This window comes from Tachypleus tridentatus, chromosome 5 (genome assembly GCF_004210375.1).
Source record: "Tachypleus tridentatus isolate NWPU-2018 chromosome 5, ASM421037v1, whole genome shotgun sequence".
Taxonomy (NCBI): domain Eukaryota; kingdom Metazoa; phylum Arthropoda; class Merostomata; order Xiphosura; family Limulidae; genus Tachypleus; species Tachypleus tridentatus.
The window spans coordinates 38,673,518-38,694,049 of record NC_134829.1 but is presented as its reverse complement, the minus strand read 5'-3'; the positions used below and the strand labels follow the sequence as shown (position 1 = coordinate 38,694,049).

General features: G+C 35.1%; 1 protein-coding gene across 2 annotated transcripts in view; it reads left to right on the top strand.

Moving 5' to 3' along the window:
• The first annotated feature begins 275 nt into the window (after nt 1-275).
• LOC143250969 (uncharacterized) overlaps nt 276-20,532 on the top strand; it is a 40,692-nt gene continuing 20,435 nt past the window's right edge. Inside the window, exon 1 of one of the 2 annotated variants that reach the window (XM_076502223.1) lies at nt 276-430. In XM_076502223.1, the coding sequence (XP_076358338.1) occupies nt 375-430 (56 nt within the window). In that variant the 5' untranslated portion in view covers nt 276-374. The remainder of the gene's footprint in view (nt 431-20,532) is intronic. The other variant, XM_076502222.1, reaches the window with a different exon arrangement.

The window sequence follows — 20,532 nt, the reverse complement described above, 5'->3', positions numbered from 1 at the left end:
CTCTGATCATAGAGACACGAAATAATACAGTAGAATGAACCAAAAGATCATTTCACCAACCACTGGATTGCTTCAATTATTGATGGTCGCTATAAAAAAAAAAACTGTAGTCTTTTATAATCAACAATTATCAGTAACGTGGGACGTTTCTGCTCTTTGTGTCGTAACTAAATAAAATATTGCTCATGAGAAGGTTAAAGGAAATACGGTTTGTTATGTCTCGCGACATTAAGGAAGTGGCCACGTGATAAATCTATTGTTTATAGCATTTCGTACGCCGTTATACATGAATGCATATGTGTTGCTGTGTTTATGTGTGTTAAAGTTTAAACACTACCCACTTTGTGTTAGAAGAAAAAGCGGAAATTGTATTAATGGTTTTAAATCAGTTTGAACTACAAATATTTGACATTTCTAGACGTCAGTTTTGGTAAGCATGAATATATATTTTCACTAAACAGCTTTACATGTATCTTACTGCTGTCTGTCCACCACAAGCCATACACATTTTTTCTAAATTTCGTTTCCTTGTTATTTTAATAAGGAGTTACTTAAAGTATGCTATGAGTCATAGAACATCTCACAACTAAACGAATACCCTGCAATCAAAGTTGGGAAACTTTTCTGAATATACTACAGCTGTAGCAGTGATTAAAACTGAAGTCACCAACTATCTATACAAAATTATTAGTTATGTTGTAAAAGGATTAAATTATTCACGTGTCCCTTAACAGTCAGTGATTGTAAAATGTAAGATATGAAGTTAAAATCACTATCATGTATAGGATATATCAGTAGTTGTAACGTATAAAGCTTAAGTTACCAACATATATATTACATACCAGTGGTTGTAACGTATGAAGCTTAAGTCACTATCACGTATGTGATATACCAGTAGTTGTAACATATGGAGCTTAAGTCACTATCACGTATGTGATATACCAGTAGTTGTAACATATGGAGCTTAAGTCACTATCACGTATGTGATATACCAGTAGTTGTAACATATGGAGCTTAAGTCACTATCACGTATGTGATATACCAGTAGTTGTAAAATATGGAGCTTAAGTCACCAACATATATATATTATATACAAGTAGCTGTAACGTATGGAACTTAAAATCAAACAACACGTATGCAATATACCAGTAGTTGTAACAAATAAAACTTAAGTCGCCAACATATATATCATATACCAGTAGCTGTAACGTATGGAGTTTAAGTCACTATCATTTATGTGATATATCAGTAATTTTAACGTATGGAACTTAAATCAACAACATATATGGAATATACCAGTGGTTGTAACGTATGGAGCTTAAGTCACTATCATGTATGTGATATACCAGTAGTTGTGAAATATAGAGCTTACAGAACAATCGTGTATGGTACATAACAGTAGTTGTGATTTCTAGTCACTAATGTTCTTCATATCAGTTTTACTATAAACTTATTATTCTGTTGTATTTAAAATGCTTTCTTCTATCTTTAAAGCAAATTCAAAATGTCTCGTCGTATGGTGGACTATTGATGTTAATCCATATGAATTGTGTCATTCTATTTCTGATCTAATTGTAATTCAATTTTACTTGTTGTTTTTTATCTGTTTTTTTTTTTCTTATATATATTTAAGCACTGGCTACGATTAGAAAGTTACGTCTTTGTCTATTAAACTGTACGTATGTATTTGAATAATTCTACTGTTGAGCTTACGGATTCGCATATTACGCATTTCTTGAATTACAAAATTTATCTAACAACGGTCACTTTTCTTCTATTCCTTTTATATGATCAATAAACACAGAGAAGGAAACATTGTCCCCAACTCTTTCATTCTACGTTTCTCACAGAAATTTCACACAAAGCTGCTAAAGTAGCATTCTTCGCACACCGTCCCTAATTTTTAACTAATGGACTAGAAAGTAGGTGGCGTGTGTGTTTTCTTATAGATAAAGCCACATCGGACTATCTGCTACGTCCATTGAAGGGAATCGAGTCCCTGATTTTAAGTAGGAAGTTAGAAGGCATTGTTAGTAAAAAAAAATGCTTGTTTGTGAAAGGTAAGAAGCCTAGCGTGCCCTTGAATAGCATGATCGGCTATTCCTTGCCACAAAACCGCGTTTTAAAATGGGGCTGTCGGTGTGCTATAAAGTTCTAACATTCGATCAGTTAAGAGTCGCCAAGAAGTTGGTGATGATTGCTGTCAATTCGATCCCTGCCATCCTGTTTGTCTGTTCAAAATTGGCCCCCAGTGGCTCAGCGGTATGTCTGCGGAGTTACACACTAAAAACCGGGTTTCGATATCCGTGGTGGGCAGAGCACAGATAACCCATTGTGTAGCTTTGTGCTTAATTCTAAACGAACAAGCAGTTCAAAATTAGGGATAGTTATGAGTGATGAATTATGGGATGGAATTACGCGAAACGTCTAAACAAAAATAAACAAACAATTATTGTCAGCATAGCTCGACTTATCCTGGGTTGATGGTTTAGTTTATTTTGTACGTTGTTTTCATTTTTTGTTTATTAAAATAAATTGTGACAGGCTTTATGCTTTCCTCAGTATTTGTCGTTCTTTGCATTTCCTAAAGTAAAGTAGATGTTCACATAACTGATTAGCGATTTAATATATTTTTCAAATAAATAATATCATTGTCTTGATCTCAAGCTCTAATCTCAGTCTTCATAATTTTAGTTGACTGATTTAAGCAGCTATGAAATCATTCTGTTGATTATAATTATGTATATGTGTTTATTTTGATCATTTTAGAAAGTTTTGACCAACCATTTTGGATTACTTAATCGTGAATAATAAAATCAATCATAATTGGTATTTGGTCATTGTTTGTCAAAATAATCGTTGGATTGCTTGGATTTCGCTGTAATTAGCAATTGTTTGTCAAAATATTCGTTGGATTGCTTGTGTTTGGCTGTCATTAGTCATTGTTAAAATAATCGTTAATCGTTGCTTGGGTGTTTGTCAAAATAATCGTTGGATTGCTTGGGTTTGTCATTAGTCATTGTTAAAATAATCGTTGTATTGCTTGGGTTTTGCTGTAATTAGTCGTTGTTAGTCAAAATAATTGTTGGAGTGCTTGGGTTTGGCTGTTGTTAATCAAAGACACTGTTCAAACTACTATATTGCTAATTCGTATAGTCAAAGTATTTCTTAGATTACCTGTATTTGATCATTATTGATCAAAAAAGCATTAAAATTACCTATAGTTGGTCATTATTAGTTACAAAAATTAAGTTTCTTGTATTTTGGTCATCCCAGTTAAAATAATTGCTCATTCACCTTTATTTGATCATTTGTAATCAAAATAATTATTCATCATATTTGACATTCATAGTCAAAGTAATTGTTCAATTGGCTGTAATATGGTTCTTCTCTTCTTCATGTGTCAAATCTGCGGCAGACATCGACGATCATGGCATGCCAGACTTCTCTGTTGTTAGTGCTCCTTATCAACTCGATGTTGCTCATTGAGTTCTTGGTGACATAGTTATTGAGGCTGTCGATATATTTAGTTCTTTGACACCCTCTGCTTTTCCTCCCTTCTATTTTTCCACATAGCATCTGTTTCTCTATCCCATTCTTCCTACAGGTGTGTCCTAGAAATTCCATTTGTCTCTTCCTTATAGTTTTCATGAGGGACCTTTTGTATCCTGCCAGTTCCATGACTTCCACATTTGTTTTTCTTTCAGTCCATGATATTTTTAGCATCCTTCTAAGGAACCACATTTCAGCAGCTTCTAATCTCTTCTCTGTATGTTTGTTCAGTGTCCAGCTCTCACAGCCATATAAGAGAACAGACCATACATATGGTATTATGGTTAGTTTTACTTAAAATAACCAACTGTCTGAATTTTGTCATCGGTACTGAAAATAAATTACAGTAATCTGTATCAGTGATCAAAGTAACTGGCTACTTCTGGTTCAATTTCCCAGAGAGTCAGAGGTAGGATTAAAGACTTGAACCATAAAATCTAGTGTTGGATTCCACGTGATGGACAGAGCGCAAACAGTCACTTATGTATCTTTGCGCTAAAGGTAACATATTATATCTATTCACCAAGAATGTACGCGCCAATTTTCAAAGAACTTCACCGAAGCTGATTTTATATTGTTCTATTCCATCAGTAACAACAAGAAGATCTTTATGTACTACAGTTCGATATGAAGGTTTTAGGGACACAGATGTTTCATTTCACATATCAGCTGCCAAGTTTTGTCGGTGCTAAGGTACACAGCTTAAAGTTAACACCGTGTCAACGTAAACAGTTTGTTTAAAAATCTTTGAATCACAGTTTCTGTTTTCAGAGAGTTATTGTTTTTTCAAGATTCGGGTTATAGTGACCTTATAACTGACAAACCATTGAAAGTGGTTATATCCGAAAGGGCTGATCCTGACTGGTTGCCCTCCCCTGTGGTCAATAATTCTGAATTATGGATAACTATATCTGAATATCAAGGATCTCTTTATATTGTCCTTTAGCCTAGTGACTTTCAAACTTTTCAGCCCCGGCATAGCCACGTGGTCGCGGGTTCGAATTCCCGGTCGCACCATACAAGCTCTCCCTTTCAGCCGTGGGGGCGTTATAAGTTACGGTCGATCCCACTATTCGTTGGTAAAAGAGTAGCTCAAGAGTTGGCGGTGAATGGTGATGACTAGCTGCCTTCCCTCTAGTCTTATACTGCTAAATTAGGTATAGCTAGAGCAGATAACCCTCGTATAGCTTTGCATGAAATTCAAACTTCAAACCTTTTGTCCACAGACCACCTACCTATTCTATATCACCCTCTTTCGCCTGCCACAGCAAAAAAAATCACTGACTTACATTGTAGACCATCTCGAGAACCATATTTTTAGAATCGCTGATTTAGCTCGTGTATTATATAAGATGGCGTTCTAATAAAATAAATGCCAGAAAACACACCCAGTCTAACATTCAATGCGGTATTTTAAGGTAAACAAGATAATTAACAGTTCCGGAAAGACTAACAATTCCAAACAAAATCTCATCTTCATTTATTCTCCTTTCGTTTAGAAACTAAAGGCCAACACTACAGCTACAATTCTCCTACTTTCCAATAACTTCACGTAATTACAACCGTTTAGTTGAAACTGTAAGGCCCCTATTTCCTATCACAGACCATAGGAGTAATAGTTTTAACTTAAGTGCCATTAAGGCACAGCGATAAATGAAAACCAATAGAGTAATTTGACGCCGTTAAAAATGTCCAACTCATAATAAAATACTTCTTGCTGTTTTATTGAAAGAAATAACAAATGTGAACGCTACAGTTATTGTGGCATTCTTTCTTAAACATATGGTTAAGGCACGATTCCCCAAATGAAATTTCCAATAACAGAGATTACCCTTTTGTATCCAATAATAAAACGAGGCCAGAGAATGTACAACGATTTAGCCTAAGCTATTAAAGTCACCTGACATAAGCAGTTACACTTTAGCTTTTCAAATACTTAAAATATTACGTTGTTGTTTTTATATGCTATTTTTTAATTAGGTTTCGTCTGAAGATTTTATATTTCAAAACATTGCAGATATTTAGGTGTTGTTTTTCCGTAATTAGTTCTACGAACATTTGAATATAGAGTTTTATTTTATTACACAAGTCTACTGAAATACCAAAGAGGCAAAAAATCTACCTTCAGAAAACAGTGTATATATATGTATTGAAACATTTTATTATAACCACTTATCGTAACGAATATAGAAAAATGAACAAATCACAATACAACTCGTAATCCGAGGGCTGCGTGTTCGCATCCCTGTCATACCAAACATGCTCGCCCTTTCAGTCGTGGGGGCGTTATAATGTAACGGTCAATCCCACTATTCGTTGTTAAAAGAGTAGCCCAAGAATTGGCGGTGGGTGGTGATGACTAGCTGCCTTCCCTCTAGTCTTACACTGCTAAATTAGGGACGGCTAGCACAGATATCCCTCGAGTAGCTTTGTGCAAAATTCAAAACAAACAAACAAGCGCAGTTAGATTTAATATAGCTTTGGCTGAAATACATAACAAAACAAACTACTTTGGAAGAAATGAAAATGCTGAGACTTATGGTAATTTTAAAGTTTTTTTTATTTCTATTATTATATTGAAAACAAAAGATTTTCTGTCTACAGCTTAAACGTGCTGTACGAAATAGGCTTATTTCGTGAAAGCAGAGACCATGTAACTTGTTTAAATAAACAATATATGCTGTACATCAAATGAATGAACGAAATAGAAGTTTATACGTTGACTGTTGTTGCGTTTGCTTGTTTCAGATATTGGCGCAAAGCTACAAAAGGGCCACCTGTGCTAGCCGTCTTTAATTTTAAGCTCATAGACCAGAGGGAAGGCAGTTAGTCAATAGTACCCACCGCCAATTCTTGGGCTGCTCTTGTTATAGATAATAGCGGAATTTGACTGTCGCCACTATAACGCGTTCTCATCCTCAAATTACAATACCCGTTTATTACTTTTGGCGGTAGCAGAACGCAAGAGCTGGACAAACAGATTCATAGTTAACCACCAGGTCACTAGCACGTTAACCACCAGGTCACTCATGACTTTCGTTTACTCTTTATTCCACATTGCTATCACTAGCAATTGCTGGACATTCGATTTCCTATTCAAAATACAAAGAGAGAGAGGTCACTTTTCTCAGTTGAACATGACAACTAAAAAGCTCTGCAATGCTGGTTCTAGTGAGTAAAGTTCGCTTTTTATAACCACTAATAAAGAAAAAAAAAACACGTGTTTCATCAGTGTGGTTATTTAAGTAGAAGTTGCCAGTTTTTTAATATATCTCATTAACAATTTTTTTAGTTAAAACCCTTATTCTATTTTTTAACATCATAGCTACACGATGTAATTTGTTTTATACACGAGAATTGAGAAAACGAATGACAACCAAAACTTAATTAAATGCGTAACAGAAAAGCAACAAAACGATTTTCATTCTATTCAACTGTACGAAAACATTAGTATTAAACCAAATACAGTGGCCAAGGAACTGGTAAGAATTACAGTTTGTTTTGGAATTTCGCACAAAGCTACTCGAGGGCTATCTGTGCTAGCCGTCCCTAATTTAGTAGTGTAAGACTAGAGGGAAGGCAGCTAGTCATCACCACCCACCGCCAACTCTTGGGCTACTCTTTTACCAACCAATAGTGGGATTGACCGTCACATTTTTCACTCCCACGGCTGGGAGGGCGAGCATCTTTAGCGCGACGCGGGCGCGAAAAGAATTACAAAGAAAGAGATTAAGTGTAGGAACCCAATGATTTTTACGCGTAGGAAGTATCTTTTGTTGACACGTCACTGCGTACGTCAGTACTTAGTACGTCCAGATCACATTAATTTAACTATTATAATAATTAAAAACAAACCTAATAAAAGTTCAATGAAACGCCTTTATCGAAATTTTGCAATGAATGCAAGAAAAGCTATTATTACTTGTTTTCTATTGTTTCTTTTATATTATTTAATCCGAGCTGGCTCACGAGCCACGTGCCATTTATTCGATCGTGAGTCATCAGTTTCAAAGCTGTCCCTTGAATAGGATTTGATTTGTTGATCTGCTCGTGATAAGTTTATAAAGTGGCCAATGCAATCCAAGCCACGTACTCTTTCTGTTGCTCTAATGGAAACCAACATCTCTTCCTATTCCTTTCTATTTCAACAACTTCACAATAACTGAGATTGTTTTATTTGTGTTTAACAGTTGTATTCAGTGAACTGCATAGCTGAAACCAGAATGAACATGCATTGTTTCTGAGCCCGGACTGTTTGCGCTCATATGTCTACAGCAGTAAATAAGGCTAAACACGTGGGTGTTGTCGGTTTCTCCAGTTATTTTTCGAATGCCTTTTTTTTTCTTCAAAATCGTCCATATTTGAATTCCGTTTCCTCTATTGCTATAGCTCTCCAATGGCACAGCACTATGTCTTAAAATTTATCATTCTAGAAACCAGGTTTCGACATCTGTGCTCTATGCTTACTTCACGAATATATTGCTAGAAATTCAAACCTCAAACATTCTTCTTCTGTGATCAACATTTCAAGTATTTATATTATATTATATTATATTATATTATATTATATTATATTATATTATATTATATTATATTATATTATATTATATTATATTATATTATATTATATTATATTATACACATCTTCTCTAAAGTTTTGCTTTATTTCAAAAACGTATAATCAAAGTTGGGAATAGACCAAATTTTTAAAAGATATTTCTAAAATGCTTATAAAAATTTCGTCAAATGAATACATCTTTTAAACATAAGATTAATAATTAATACTAGAAGGGAAATTTCATGTTTCGCATATAAAACATTTTTTGTTGAATTTTGTAATTGAAAGTTTATAGAATGTGTCATATATTTAAAGTAATTAAATCAATTAAGCGATCTGCCTAGATTACCTGCGTATGAGTTTAGATATTTAGACTTCTGAACGAGTCTGATGACCCTAGAGGGCGCCTCAATGGCTACTAGGTTAAGCCTATTCCACAACATGTGATACCAACCATAGTACAAAACACACCTTAAGTCGAATGATGTAATCAAAAGTAACAAACTGGGTGACGCATTTAGTAAGAGACACCAAATCTAATGACGCTTTTATAACCCGAGTATCGAGGGAAGGTATTAAAACCCAACAGGATGAATGTATCTGAACTCATACTACCCATAAACACGTGAAGAAATTCACACAGTAAACTTTCACACATATACAGTGAAATGGGAGTCTGAGAAATGACAATTTCATTCCCCAAATATCAATTTATGGTACTACCTATACCCACCCCTCCTTTTCTTGTGCTGTGACGTCACCCGTACTTTCCTATTCCTAGTATTATTTTTGCACAGTTTAATCAACTTTTAAAATCTCCCTACACATTAGCATACGTTGTTCGTTTAATTACATAGATCAACAATCAAATCTTGTACTGCTAATTCTTTAAAACAAATGTTTGGCTTGTTGATGTCTAAAGACGAAAGGCTAGTTACATTTGTATTTTTTAAAAATATATATATTAAATGCATAATACATTGAAAATAGTGAAAAACTATACCTGTTTGTCGTTAAAAATTAATGTAAATCAAAGCTTGGTTTGGTTTGATTTGAATTTCGCGCAAAGCTACTCGAGGGCTATCTGCGTTAGACGTCCCTAATTCAGCAGTGTAAGACGAGAGAGAAGGCAGCTAGTCATCACCAACCACCACCAACTCTTGGGCAACTCTTTTATCAACGAATAGTGGGATTGATCGTAACATTATAACGCCCCCACAGCTGAAAGGGCAAGCGTGTTTGGTATGATGGGGATTCGAACCCACAACCCTCAAATTACGAGTCGAGTGCTTTAACCATCTGGTCATGCCGGGCCAAATCAAAGTTAAATATTTCGAAGTCCTTATCATGTCTATTGTTATAAAAAACGTTATATTAAAACTTAACGTAAATACAGATCTTCGGGGCTCTAAACAGATAAATGGGTAGGTAAGTAGGTTGATCAAGCATACTTTACTATTCAGTGAAACACGTGGTAAGTTCTAAAGAAAGTATAACAACATTAGGCATTCTTTACTGTTACAAGACGCAGCACTTTTCTTACCAGCAGGGATGCGACTTATTGTCAATCTCTTTCTGGGTGGTCCTAGTTTCCCAAGATAATCCATATTCCGTAGTTTTTCAAAGCCATTAAGTACAAGGGATATCCTCGTCTTAAAAATTTTAAATATCTGATCTGAGCAGATCTTTATTAATTAAGTTCTTGAAAATTTTGCATAATAAAGAGTTCTTACATACTTTTCTAAAAAGCGATAATTTTAGGTGGCTTTACATTGTATGCTAAAACTCCAAAAAATGTCAAAATGTAGTTTTAATGCATTCTGTTCCACGGTAGCCTTATACGGGTTGTGTTTATCGAGTGACTTGTTGAGTTATATTTTCAGCTGGGTTTTAAGTGATAAAATCATACATTGATATTGATTTGGTTTGTTTTTTCAGCAAATAAGTCACGTTGTTCATTTAGTGGACTTGAAGGCAAATTTATTTATTAAAGTTTATTATAAACACAAACTAATATTAGCTAAGGCTAGAAGAATACGTGAAAGCTAACAAACTCTACTTACTCAAGCATAAAGCCACCCACTGCAGGAATCTAACTCAGAAGTTTAACGTTAAAAATCTTTAAACTTACTAAGCCACCACACCAACGTGCCATGAATAAAAATAGTTAATTATGCCATTGTTTGTACTTACTAATAAAGAAATTGCTGTAATACAAGGAAATTGGAAACTATAATTGAGAGGAAAAATTAATGAAGTAGTCACATTGGGATTAGCAAGTCGATATGGCTGACATTTTATATATTATTTATCTGTGAAGTTAATAATAAGAAGTGGTTAAAATTTAGCCAGACATGCACGTAAAGGACCACCACGTTTTTCACAGTGTCATATTAATGACTTGAGTGACTGACCCGAGTAGAGAGTGAACTAAGACACACCGCTTTGAGAGCTAGAAATGGAAGGTCATTTATTTTTGTGACCATCTAGCTGGAAAGCTATTCTTTTGTGCTAGGGCTTAGAGGCAATAAGTCAACTACATCCTACACCCAGAAGTTGTGTAATATATAGCAAACTAAAAAACATGTTGGCCCTTAGACCCAGAATAGCCCATAAGAAAACAACAGCCGTAGTAAAGCATTCCGAGAGATATTGTTACTCTACTGATTTTTGTAAAGTCGGTCTTCCACAAGAGAACGTTTTCCAAATGTGTTGTTGACGAAAAGACTTTCTACAGAAGACGATTTGCTGAAGTTAGTCAATATTTAGTGAAATCACAAAACTTCCACTTCAGATAAAAAAAAAGAAAGCCGAAGCAGAATAAGTTTCATAAATTGCAACGAACTGTGAAATGAAATCATTGTCTTTCTTGACAATAGTTTGCACTCGTGCTGAAATAATAAGCAATTTATTTTATAATATTTTATTGGTGCACAGAATACTGCAGGAAGTGCATGGGTTTCAAATAATCTGTTATTGACGACTGCAGAATATCAGAATAACTCTGATATATTTTTATACAAAGCTTAAGACGGCTTTAGGTTACAATCTAACTATTTATAGAACCTAAGGTATTATTGAGTTACTGTGTAACTGTTAACAAGACCGAAGGCGTTCTCTGGTTGTAAGAATAGAGATCACTAGAATAATTTGAAAACATTTCCGAAAGCCCACATTTCACACTCACGAAATGCAAGTTAAAGATAAGCTAGGTCTCTTAAACATTTCATTTATCTTGTCAACAAGTAACGTGAGTTCGAACCATTTCCTTGAAAGTTTATTTTCGTTTCTTCAAAACGCCCTCCAGTGACTTAGCGGTATGTCTGCGGACTTACAATGCTAAAACCTGGGTTTCGATACCCGTGGTGGACAGAACACAAATAGCCCATTGTGTAGTTTTGTGCTTAACTCAAAAACAACAACTTCTTCAGAAGTCCGAGATTCAAAAGTTGTAAATGAAATATAAAATATGTCTTCATTCAGAGAGACTGTTGAAGTTTGCATAGTTGTTGATATTAGCTTAATCAAGCGAAAACCAACAAGACCGCCAAACCTATCAAAATTAACCACCTCAGTTGTGTTTGTTTTTTGAATTTCGCGCAAAGCTACTCGAGGGCTATCTGCGTTAGCCGTCTCTAATTTTGCAGTGTAAGACTAGAGGGAAAGCGGCTAGTCATCATCACCCACCGCCACCTCTGGGGCTACTCTTTTACCAACGAATAGTGGGATTGACCGTAACATTATAACGCCCACACGGCTGAAAGGGTGAGCATGTTTGGTGCAGACGGGATTCGAACCCGTGACCCTCAGATTACGAGTCGAGCGCCTCAACCCACTTGGCCATGCCGGGGCTCATTAGTTGTGTCAGTTAGTTTGTTTCATTTTAGGGAGGTCAAGGTCACATTGGTCGATTAGCTATGTTCACCACGGAGAATGGAACCCTAGCATTTTGCGTTCTAAATCCGTGAAATTACCGCTGTACCATTTGCAGTACTAACAGGTGATAATATGAAGTAAAGGCTAGTCTTGGAACCATTTACAATAGCGAAGAGAAACTTCCATGCGTTTAAAAACAACCTTCGCAAGTTTCTCAGATTATTTGTTCTATGGAAACATCGTTTACAGCTTGCGACTTATCAAAAAAAAATATTCTTGAAGATAGAATACACCTCACACATAAATTAAATAGTGCCATCTTCGGGCCTCCTAATGAACAATTAATTACTATATTAATTGAAAAATATGGCATGCAAATAGACTCATTTCCATAAGTACTCTAATATAAGTTTCTTTAGAATTATTAAGAAAGCCAACAACATGTGTTTAACTTTCAAGACAACAGTGTGGTGTCGCGCAGCCAAAACAACTTGATGTGTTATTAAACACGAGTGACAGTTTAGAGATTTCCCACGTTCAGTATCTTGGGTTGTGGTAACCTAAACTATCACATATTTTCTGCAGATGTGTTAGACTGGTCTCTTACTTCGAACACCAGATTTGAAGGCAATCCATTAAGAAATATCTGAGAAATATCACCTTCAATTTATATTGAGTTTTTTGTTTATTTTTGTTTCCTTCTTCCCCAAAGTACGGAAACTTTATTTGACGGAAAAACATACTTAACTCTTATGGATCTTTTCCAAATTTTGTAGAATGATAGATCTTTACTACGTTCAATTAGGAGTCACATTTGGTGTAATTATAAGCCACATGTGCAAAGTTATTTAATAAAAGCTGTTCATACACAACGAACATTTTTTTTCGCTCGCCTATTCAAAAAATCGACAAATGAACTATCAGTTTCACATATTGACTACCGCTTCACATAAGAGTAAAAGTGAACCGTTTTTAGTTTTTTATCATTTGAATTAATAACGGATGACTTAGAACAGCAAAACTATTAGGTGAAAGGACGTGCAGATATATAAGTATTGGCTGGGTCAAGCAAACTGGATTAGCAGTTCCCAGCTCAAGTATTCAAAGGAATCAATCATACGTGTAGACCGTTATGATTGATTATGTATTTCTAACTTTCAGCACAAATTTACTAAGTTTCATGAAATTATTCCAATTAAAAGCGTTAAGCGTATCGTGATATTACTTTAATAAACATAAATAATGATGGTTTGATACAATGTACCGATTACATGGGGGTGATGACAGAAAACTGTTAATCTAAATTCCATGGCATTGATATAAAGGTAGCTCTTAACACTGTCTTAAGAGGAAAACTACCACCATATATTTTAAAGAATGTGGTTGGTTCTATAAAGTAATAGTATGTTCCAAATACAAGATTTATGATTGCGATCCTAAAGCTAATATAGGTTCAGGTCATGTGCCAGTTTCTTACTTGCTGTGAATTGTTGATGTGTATTGATAACAAGTAATGAAATCTAATCACAAACATCTTTCGTGTGAAAGTGCGACCAGAAAAAAAGAATTCAATGTATGACTTAAAAGAATAAAATAATTACACTGCACAACAAAGTTTTTGCTACTTGAACACTGTTGGGTGTAGATTTTTGGCTGCTGATCACGAAAATCACATCCAAATTTGTCCATCACGTACCGTTCATCAAAATATTCAGTTTTGCTACATTGGAAAAACGATATCAGGGCAACTGGAATCCGTCAATGCTTACTGACTACTGTTGGACACTGCAACGTGATGCACCGGACATTGAATACAAACGAAAATCAGGAGCAAACACTTTTAATTATGTTGAACTTAATAGCGTATTAGAAACATAAATGCAATTAAATACGTTATTGCCGGCAAACAGTTAACTGTCTATTTCTCAGAGTTCTTACGTGATGAAGCAAAACCAAAACTATATTTGTTCATACCCACCAGGTACCTGTCACAATCAGCAAAAACTTTTCAGGAAGCAAAACTTTGGAAAAAAATTGTTGTGCAGTGAAATTAGCGGCCAACTTGGGTCACGTTGACGGATAAAAAATACACGGTGAAGCTAGGTTATGACTTAATAATTTCTGTAAATTTTTTATCAGTGCTATAAGTGTAGCTGTCAGTTTGATTTCATTCCTTTAAGTTACACATTCAACTCTCAGTCTTCTGTTGGTCGCTCCTTTATTTCACACCTAAGATGTTTTAATTAGGCTTACGACTTACCGATTACTTTTTTTGATTGTTTATCCTAAAGAAAAATAATGAAAGAGTCGAACGTAAAATAATAAACCTTTTTAATGCCTTGTATTCTCTTTTCACAAAAGTGATGTATTATAAACAATTACACTTACACTGATGACCATACAAATGTATAAATGAAATATCCTTAAGAGAAGCTTAATCGGTGCTTATGTACTTGTTCACACTTCCAGGATATTTTAGTTATTTTTAAAATCGAAAATTTAAAACAAATACCAGATTTCTTAGTAGCCTTGACTTTACACATATATAGTTTTTAATATATTAAATATGATTCGCTCCTTGACTATATGTATATATATATATTGTTTTTAATGTATTAAATATGATTTACTCTCTAATTGTTTGTTTGTTTTTGAATTTCGCACCAAGCTACTCGAGGGCTATCTGTGCTAGCCGTCCCTAATTTCGCAGTGTAAGACTAGAGGGAAGGCAGCTAGTCATCACCACCAACTCTTGGGCTACTCGTTTACAAGCGAAGAGTGGGATTGACCGTCACATTATAACGCCCCCACGGCTGAAAGAGCGAGCAGGTTTGGCTCGACGGGGATGCGAACCCGCGACCCTCAGATTACGAGTCGCACGCCTTAACACACTTGGCCATGCCGAGCTATCTCTCTAATTACACAAACAAATATTACTTTTAATATATTAAGTATCACTCGCTCTTTAATTACATATATATATATATATTGTTTTTGATATATTAAATATAATTCGCTCTCTAATTACACTTAGATATATATATTGTTTTAATATGTTAAATATGATTCGTTTATAATTACACATACATGTATATATTTGTTCTTTTTAATGTATTAGATATGATTCGCTCTCTGATTACACACATATATTGTTTTTAATATATTAAATATGATTCGCTCTGTAATTACATATACATGTATTTGTTGTTTTTAACATATTAAATATTATTCGCTACTTGACCTTTCATATATAATATACTACGTTTTACTTTTACTAACAAAGCGACGGTTTTAGTTGAGATTGATGATGGTCTCTCGTGGAAACCAAACACTGTGTACATACGTATATATATGTGTGTGTATAAAGTTAAATAAAAACTGTATACTTCCTCTGATGTCTCATAACAACTAAAACATTTGGAAGTGAGAAGGGTGAAAAAAGCCTTTTTTTTTTTTTCCAAACCATCGCATCTGTCTAACCTGGAAATCTTTAGGTCTAAATAGAACACGTATTTGGTCTTCCTCTCACGTCATAGTGACTAGAAGTCAAACATAACTGTGGTCAGCTTATCACTTATTAACGCAGGACGTACTTGTCACATCCTAGTTTTGGAAGAGAATATTTTTGTTCTGTGAGGGAGAAGGGTGAGTGATAATTATTACCACATTCATAAGTTATGTTATTACCATTCATAACAGAAAATAAAATTAGTTTTGGTATACGGTTTTTATCTCTCTCTTTGAGAATGTGCGGTTCTATATCCGTTATGTTTCCCACTAATACAGCAGTAAGTCTATGAATTTACAACGTTAAAATCAGGGATTTGGTTCCCCTCGGTGGACTAAGCAGATAGCCCGATGTGGCTTTGCCATAAGAAAACACACATACATACATGACCGTTATGCTTGTAACTAAATGCATAAATCACTAAAATACACATAAACATAAAACCTCTCTAAGAAAAAATGAACATTAAGATCATACAGTTCTTATGAAATCTCTTACAAATGTTGAGCACCCCCACTCCTTCCATGAAAACAGTACGAATAATTTCTCTACGCCAGTTATAACAAGGACTACACATGAAACAAATACGTAGGCAAAACAATTCTAAAATTTCCAGGGGGACCGATCCCTTATATTTACCTCCCGATTACACTTCTTATAAATGCGTGTGTTGTTTTATCAAACAAGAACAGCAATAACAATGTGTTTTTATTTACCTTTTTTTCTTTCGCTTGGTTGTTAGAACAACTAGTGAGAAACTTTAATGTTTCTAACTACATTGATAACCGCGACGTCATGGGTCATGGAATGGCTCTCAGTTGTGGTTGTTTTCAAAATACAAACTTTTAGCTCATAGCTCCGTCATCTACTAGCCTATTTCAGATATAATTAACGTTTTGGACTTGGGACGACCAACCCTTTCGACTGGTTTACTTGACCACTCCCAAAGTCTCATAACTTAGCTTTCGCTAACCCTGCTTTACAAAAATTCAGTTCAAGGGTGGACTTAGAGATTCTGATGGCTAATAAAATCGAATTGGGTACATGCGCGCCTTGCGCTTGGCATTGCTGACACGCAAAGATATATTTAATGAAAAGGTCTCAGAGATTAATTTACTCTAATCCTGCTTAAAAGAATTTTAAGTGTCGCGGCTATTGAGGGTGCCCTCTTGTTGTAGTAAATGCTCAAATCAATTCAACAGTACCTAACTCGGTATGTTTGCACTTAAATGTGCAGTTTTCACAACCAGAAAATTAAAGTAAGATATTATCTGAAGAACTACAACTGCTTTCTTTGACGTTTCTGAAACGTTTCTGGAAATAATATTAGAAATATTCAATATCTTACCTTGTGTTTCTTTTAACTCGAATATAATCCTTGTTGTTTTGAGTGAAAATGATATTTTAATGAAAAGTACTGACACTGATTACCTACCTTGAGCAAAGCGCAGACAGTCTACAGCATAGCCATGTGCTTAACAGCAAACAAGTTAAAAAGTAAAGTATTTATAAAATGCGACAAACTTAGTCGTTATGACAACTGGAAACTTATCTTCAAGTCATTCTAACACAAATATGGAACCTGACAAGGCCTGGTGGTTAAAGCTCTTCACTTGGAATGTGTGGGTAGTGGATTCGACTTTTGTCCTCGAAGTTGTCTGCTCTTTCATCCGTGAGGGCGTTATAATGTTAGAGTCAATTCCACTATTCATTGGTAAATAAGAGCTGGTAGTAGGTCGTTTTGATAAAGATCCTTCTATTACTTCACAGTTAGGGAAGGTTGGAACAGATAGCCCTCGACTATTTTTGCACGAAATTCAAAACAGACACATGTATGACAATAACATACTTTTAGTTATTCAACAAAAAAAAAAGAACTTCAAGATGTGCTCTGGGTAGTGTCGCTACTAAACTGAAAAATTATTTTATATTTTTTCTTGTGTTCGTAATTTTCATAGGTTAATTCCTTGAATTGCTTTGGGTTGTTTTTTTTTTAATAAACTATTTTCATACGCTGCAATGTCCAAACCATATTTGTTTCGTCTTTTTTTTTCTTTCGTATACTTAAAATTTAACGACAATACTATTCGGTAACGTTTACTTTACGTAATTAGTTGGTTATTCTAGACCACATTCTGAAAATGATATTTTTGCTTATTAACAATAACTCAATTGTATCACTTAGACATCTTAACCAAAGAACACTTGCACGCGGACGGTTCTAGTCTAACGTGGTGATAAGAAAATAATCTCATTTCGTCTTAACTCTTAGACTAATACAGCTAATGGATCTTCAAGAATGCAATTATTTCAATGGCTTCGCCTGTTTCTTTGTGGCCTTTGACAGCTGAGATATGAAAGAAAAACGAAGTCTGTAGCTTCATTCAGACGCACAAGATGAGTCTATCACAAAGTGGATACTTTCAAGTATCTAATTGAAAGCATATTTGTCGAAGAAAGTTACGTGAGTTTCTCATGTCAATTTATGTTTTTACTAATAGCTACAATACGATTTTAGTGAAAATGCATGAAAAGCCCTGGTGTGTTTCAGGCTGAATATGAAGATCTCTAATAACTTGGCGATACTTCACAGTACGGTAACTCAATAGTATTAAAATGTCTTGACGTTTTATTGTTTTATATATTTTAAAATGTGTTGGGAATCGCGCAAAAACTGTTTTAAATTTACCGAAATGAAATAAAAAAGTTTATTTAGACTTAAACTACCGAAATAGAAGATATTCAAAATACATCTGCACTTACAGATAATTCATTAAACTCAGCACAGACAAAATAATTATTCTTATGATTACTTCTGTAACTAGCATTACGGCATCAAAATACCATAAACTAATGAAATGACCGTGTCCTCTTTTGATATTTTTCAAAAGGTCCGGCATGGCCAGGTAGGTTAAGACGTTCGACTCGTAATCTGAAAGTCGGGTGTTTTTTTTTTGTGTGTGTTTTTCCTTCTAGCAAAGCCACATCGGGCTATCTGCTGAGCCAGCCGAGGGGAATCGAACCCCTGATTTTAATGTTGTGAATTTGTAACTTACCGCTGTACTAGCGGGGTCTGAAGGTCGATATCTTTAGTAATATTTCTCGATCTCGAAGTACATAATCTCAGAGATAAAATACATTGTTCGGTTTATGCTTTGTTATCCTTAAGCATATACTACGAAGTTTGTTTTTAAATATTCACAGTAGATGTAAAACAAAACACTTTCGTCTGTCTTTAATAGCGTATCGATAACATTTGAAAACTGCTATGTCTCTCGTTTACAATTAACATCTTTTTCACCTCAAGGTCAATATTGACTGAATCCAGATCTTCAACTCAATAACAAGGTTTTCTAAATATGAAAAACAAACAAATCACGTGTAGTAATATTGAACAGTATTGAAACACGGGATCACAATGAAGATCAACAAACTGTTCGATGTAAGTGTTTTCTCTCTCTCTCTTAGTCGGTGATGTTATTTAGTTATGATTCAAAAACAAAACGAATCTCCAATAAAGAATGAATAAAATATTTAAGTCTTAGAAAATGACTACATACAAATTCAAAACCTTGTGGGCGTGTTCGCTCATACAATTTTAGAAAATGTTTGAAAAACGTGTTTGTTACCTCTGTCTTGTGTGTGTTTTTCTCATAACAAAGTCACATTAGGCTATCTTCTCTGACCTCCCAGGGGAATCGACTCCCTGATTTTAGCTCTGTAAGTCCGAAGACTTACCACTGCCCCATTGGAAGGAGTCCGGCATGGCAAAGTGGTTAGGGCGCTCGACTCGTCATCTGATGATCGCTGGTTCGAATCCCTGTCACACCAAACATGCTCGCCCTTTCAGCTGTGGGGGGCTTTATAATGTGACGGTCAATCCCACTATTCGCTGGTAAAAGAGTAGCCCAAGAGTTGGCGGTGGGTGGTGACGACTAGATGCCTTCCTTCTAGTCTTACACTGCTAAATTAGGGGCGGCTAGTGCAGATAGCCCTCGTGTAACTTTGCGCGAAATTCAAAAACAAAAAAACATTTTTTTTCCAAAATGATTCATTAATAAACAACACGTGGACATAAAAATATTAAAACTGGCCTTCACTGCATTTAAAACAATTCTGTCACTTAAGATGTATGATCGAGGGTAACGCTTATTTAAATATATGCTAGTCAATGTGGTGGTAACAAGACATGTGCCAGTTGTTGTTTTTTTTTAGTTTGATTAATATACATATATATATATATGTGTGTGTTTGTGTATTTATTCAGCTCCAGTTACCTGAGGCATCGTTAGGTTGTTAACACAGTCATTTGACTTTTAGGGCTGGAATGCAATGGTCTGTGCTTAGTAAAGTGTTTTTATTCTATTGCGTTGTCGTTTTATTCGGAGATAGAGGATGACCCAGTGGTTAAGTTCGCCAATCGTTAGAGTTGATGTTCCATGACTCCTAACTCATTATCGGCAAAAAAAAAAAAAAGATAATCACACCCAGGAGCTGTAGGTCCGTTATAGTCAAATTCTGCTATTTGTTCTGATATTAATAACCCACGAGTTGGTAGAGAATGATTTTAAATGCCTGCTTTCCCTTTAACCTACAAAGGTTAAAGACTGATACGTTGCGAACACATTTATTTGTTTTTGAATTTCACGCAAAGTTACACGAGGGCTATCTGCGCTAGCCGTTCCTAATTTAGCAGTGTAAGACTAGAGGGAAGGCTTCGGCGCCTGTCGTGTGAAAGTGGGTTTTCTCGGGGCACTCCCGTTTCCCCCCACATCAAATTCTTCAGGCATTGGATTTCTAGATCCCAGCCTAGGCAACCTTTTTGCCAGACCCAGAATCGGGCCGTTTGATTTGATCTGAATTTGAATGAATTACATTCATGTTCACATCTGCCCAACTTTTTCATTTCGGGACAGGTCCTCTGCTGCCTTTGCCTCCACCCAAAAGAACATTTAGTGAGACATTCTCCACCCAAAAAGTCAAGAATAATAACGATAATTAATTTATTAAAATAATAATAATAAAAAAAAACCACCAC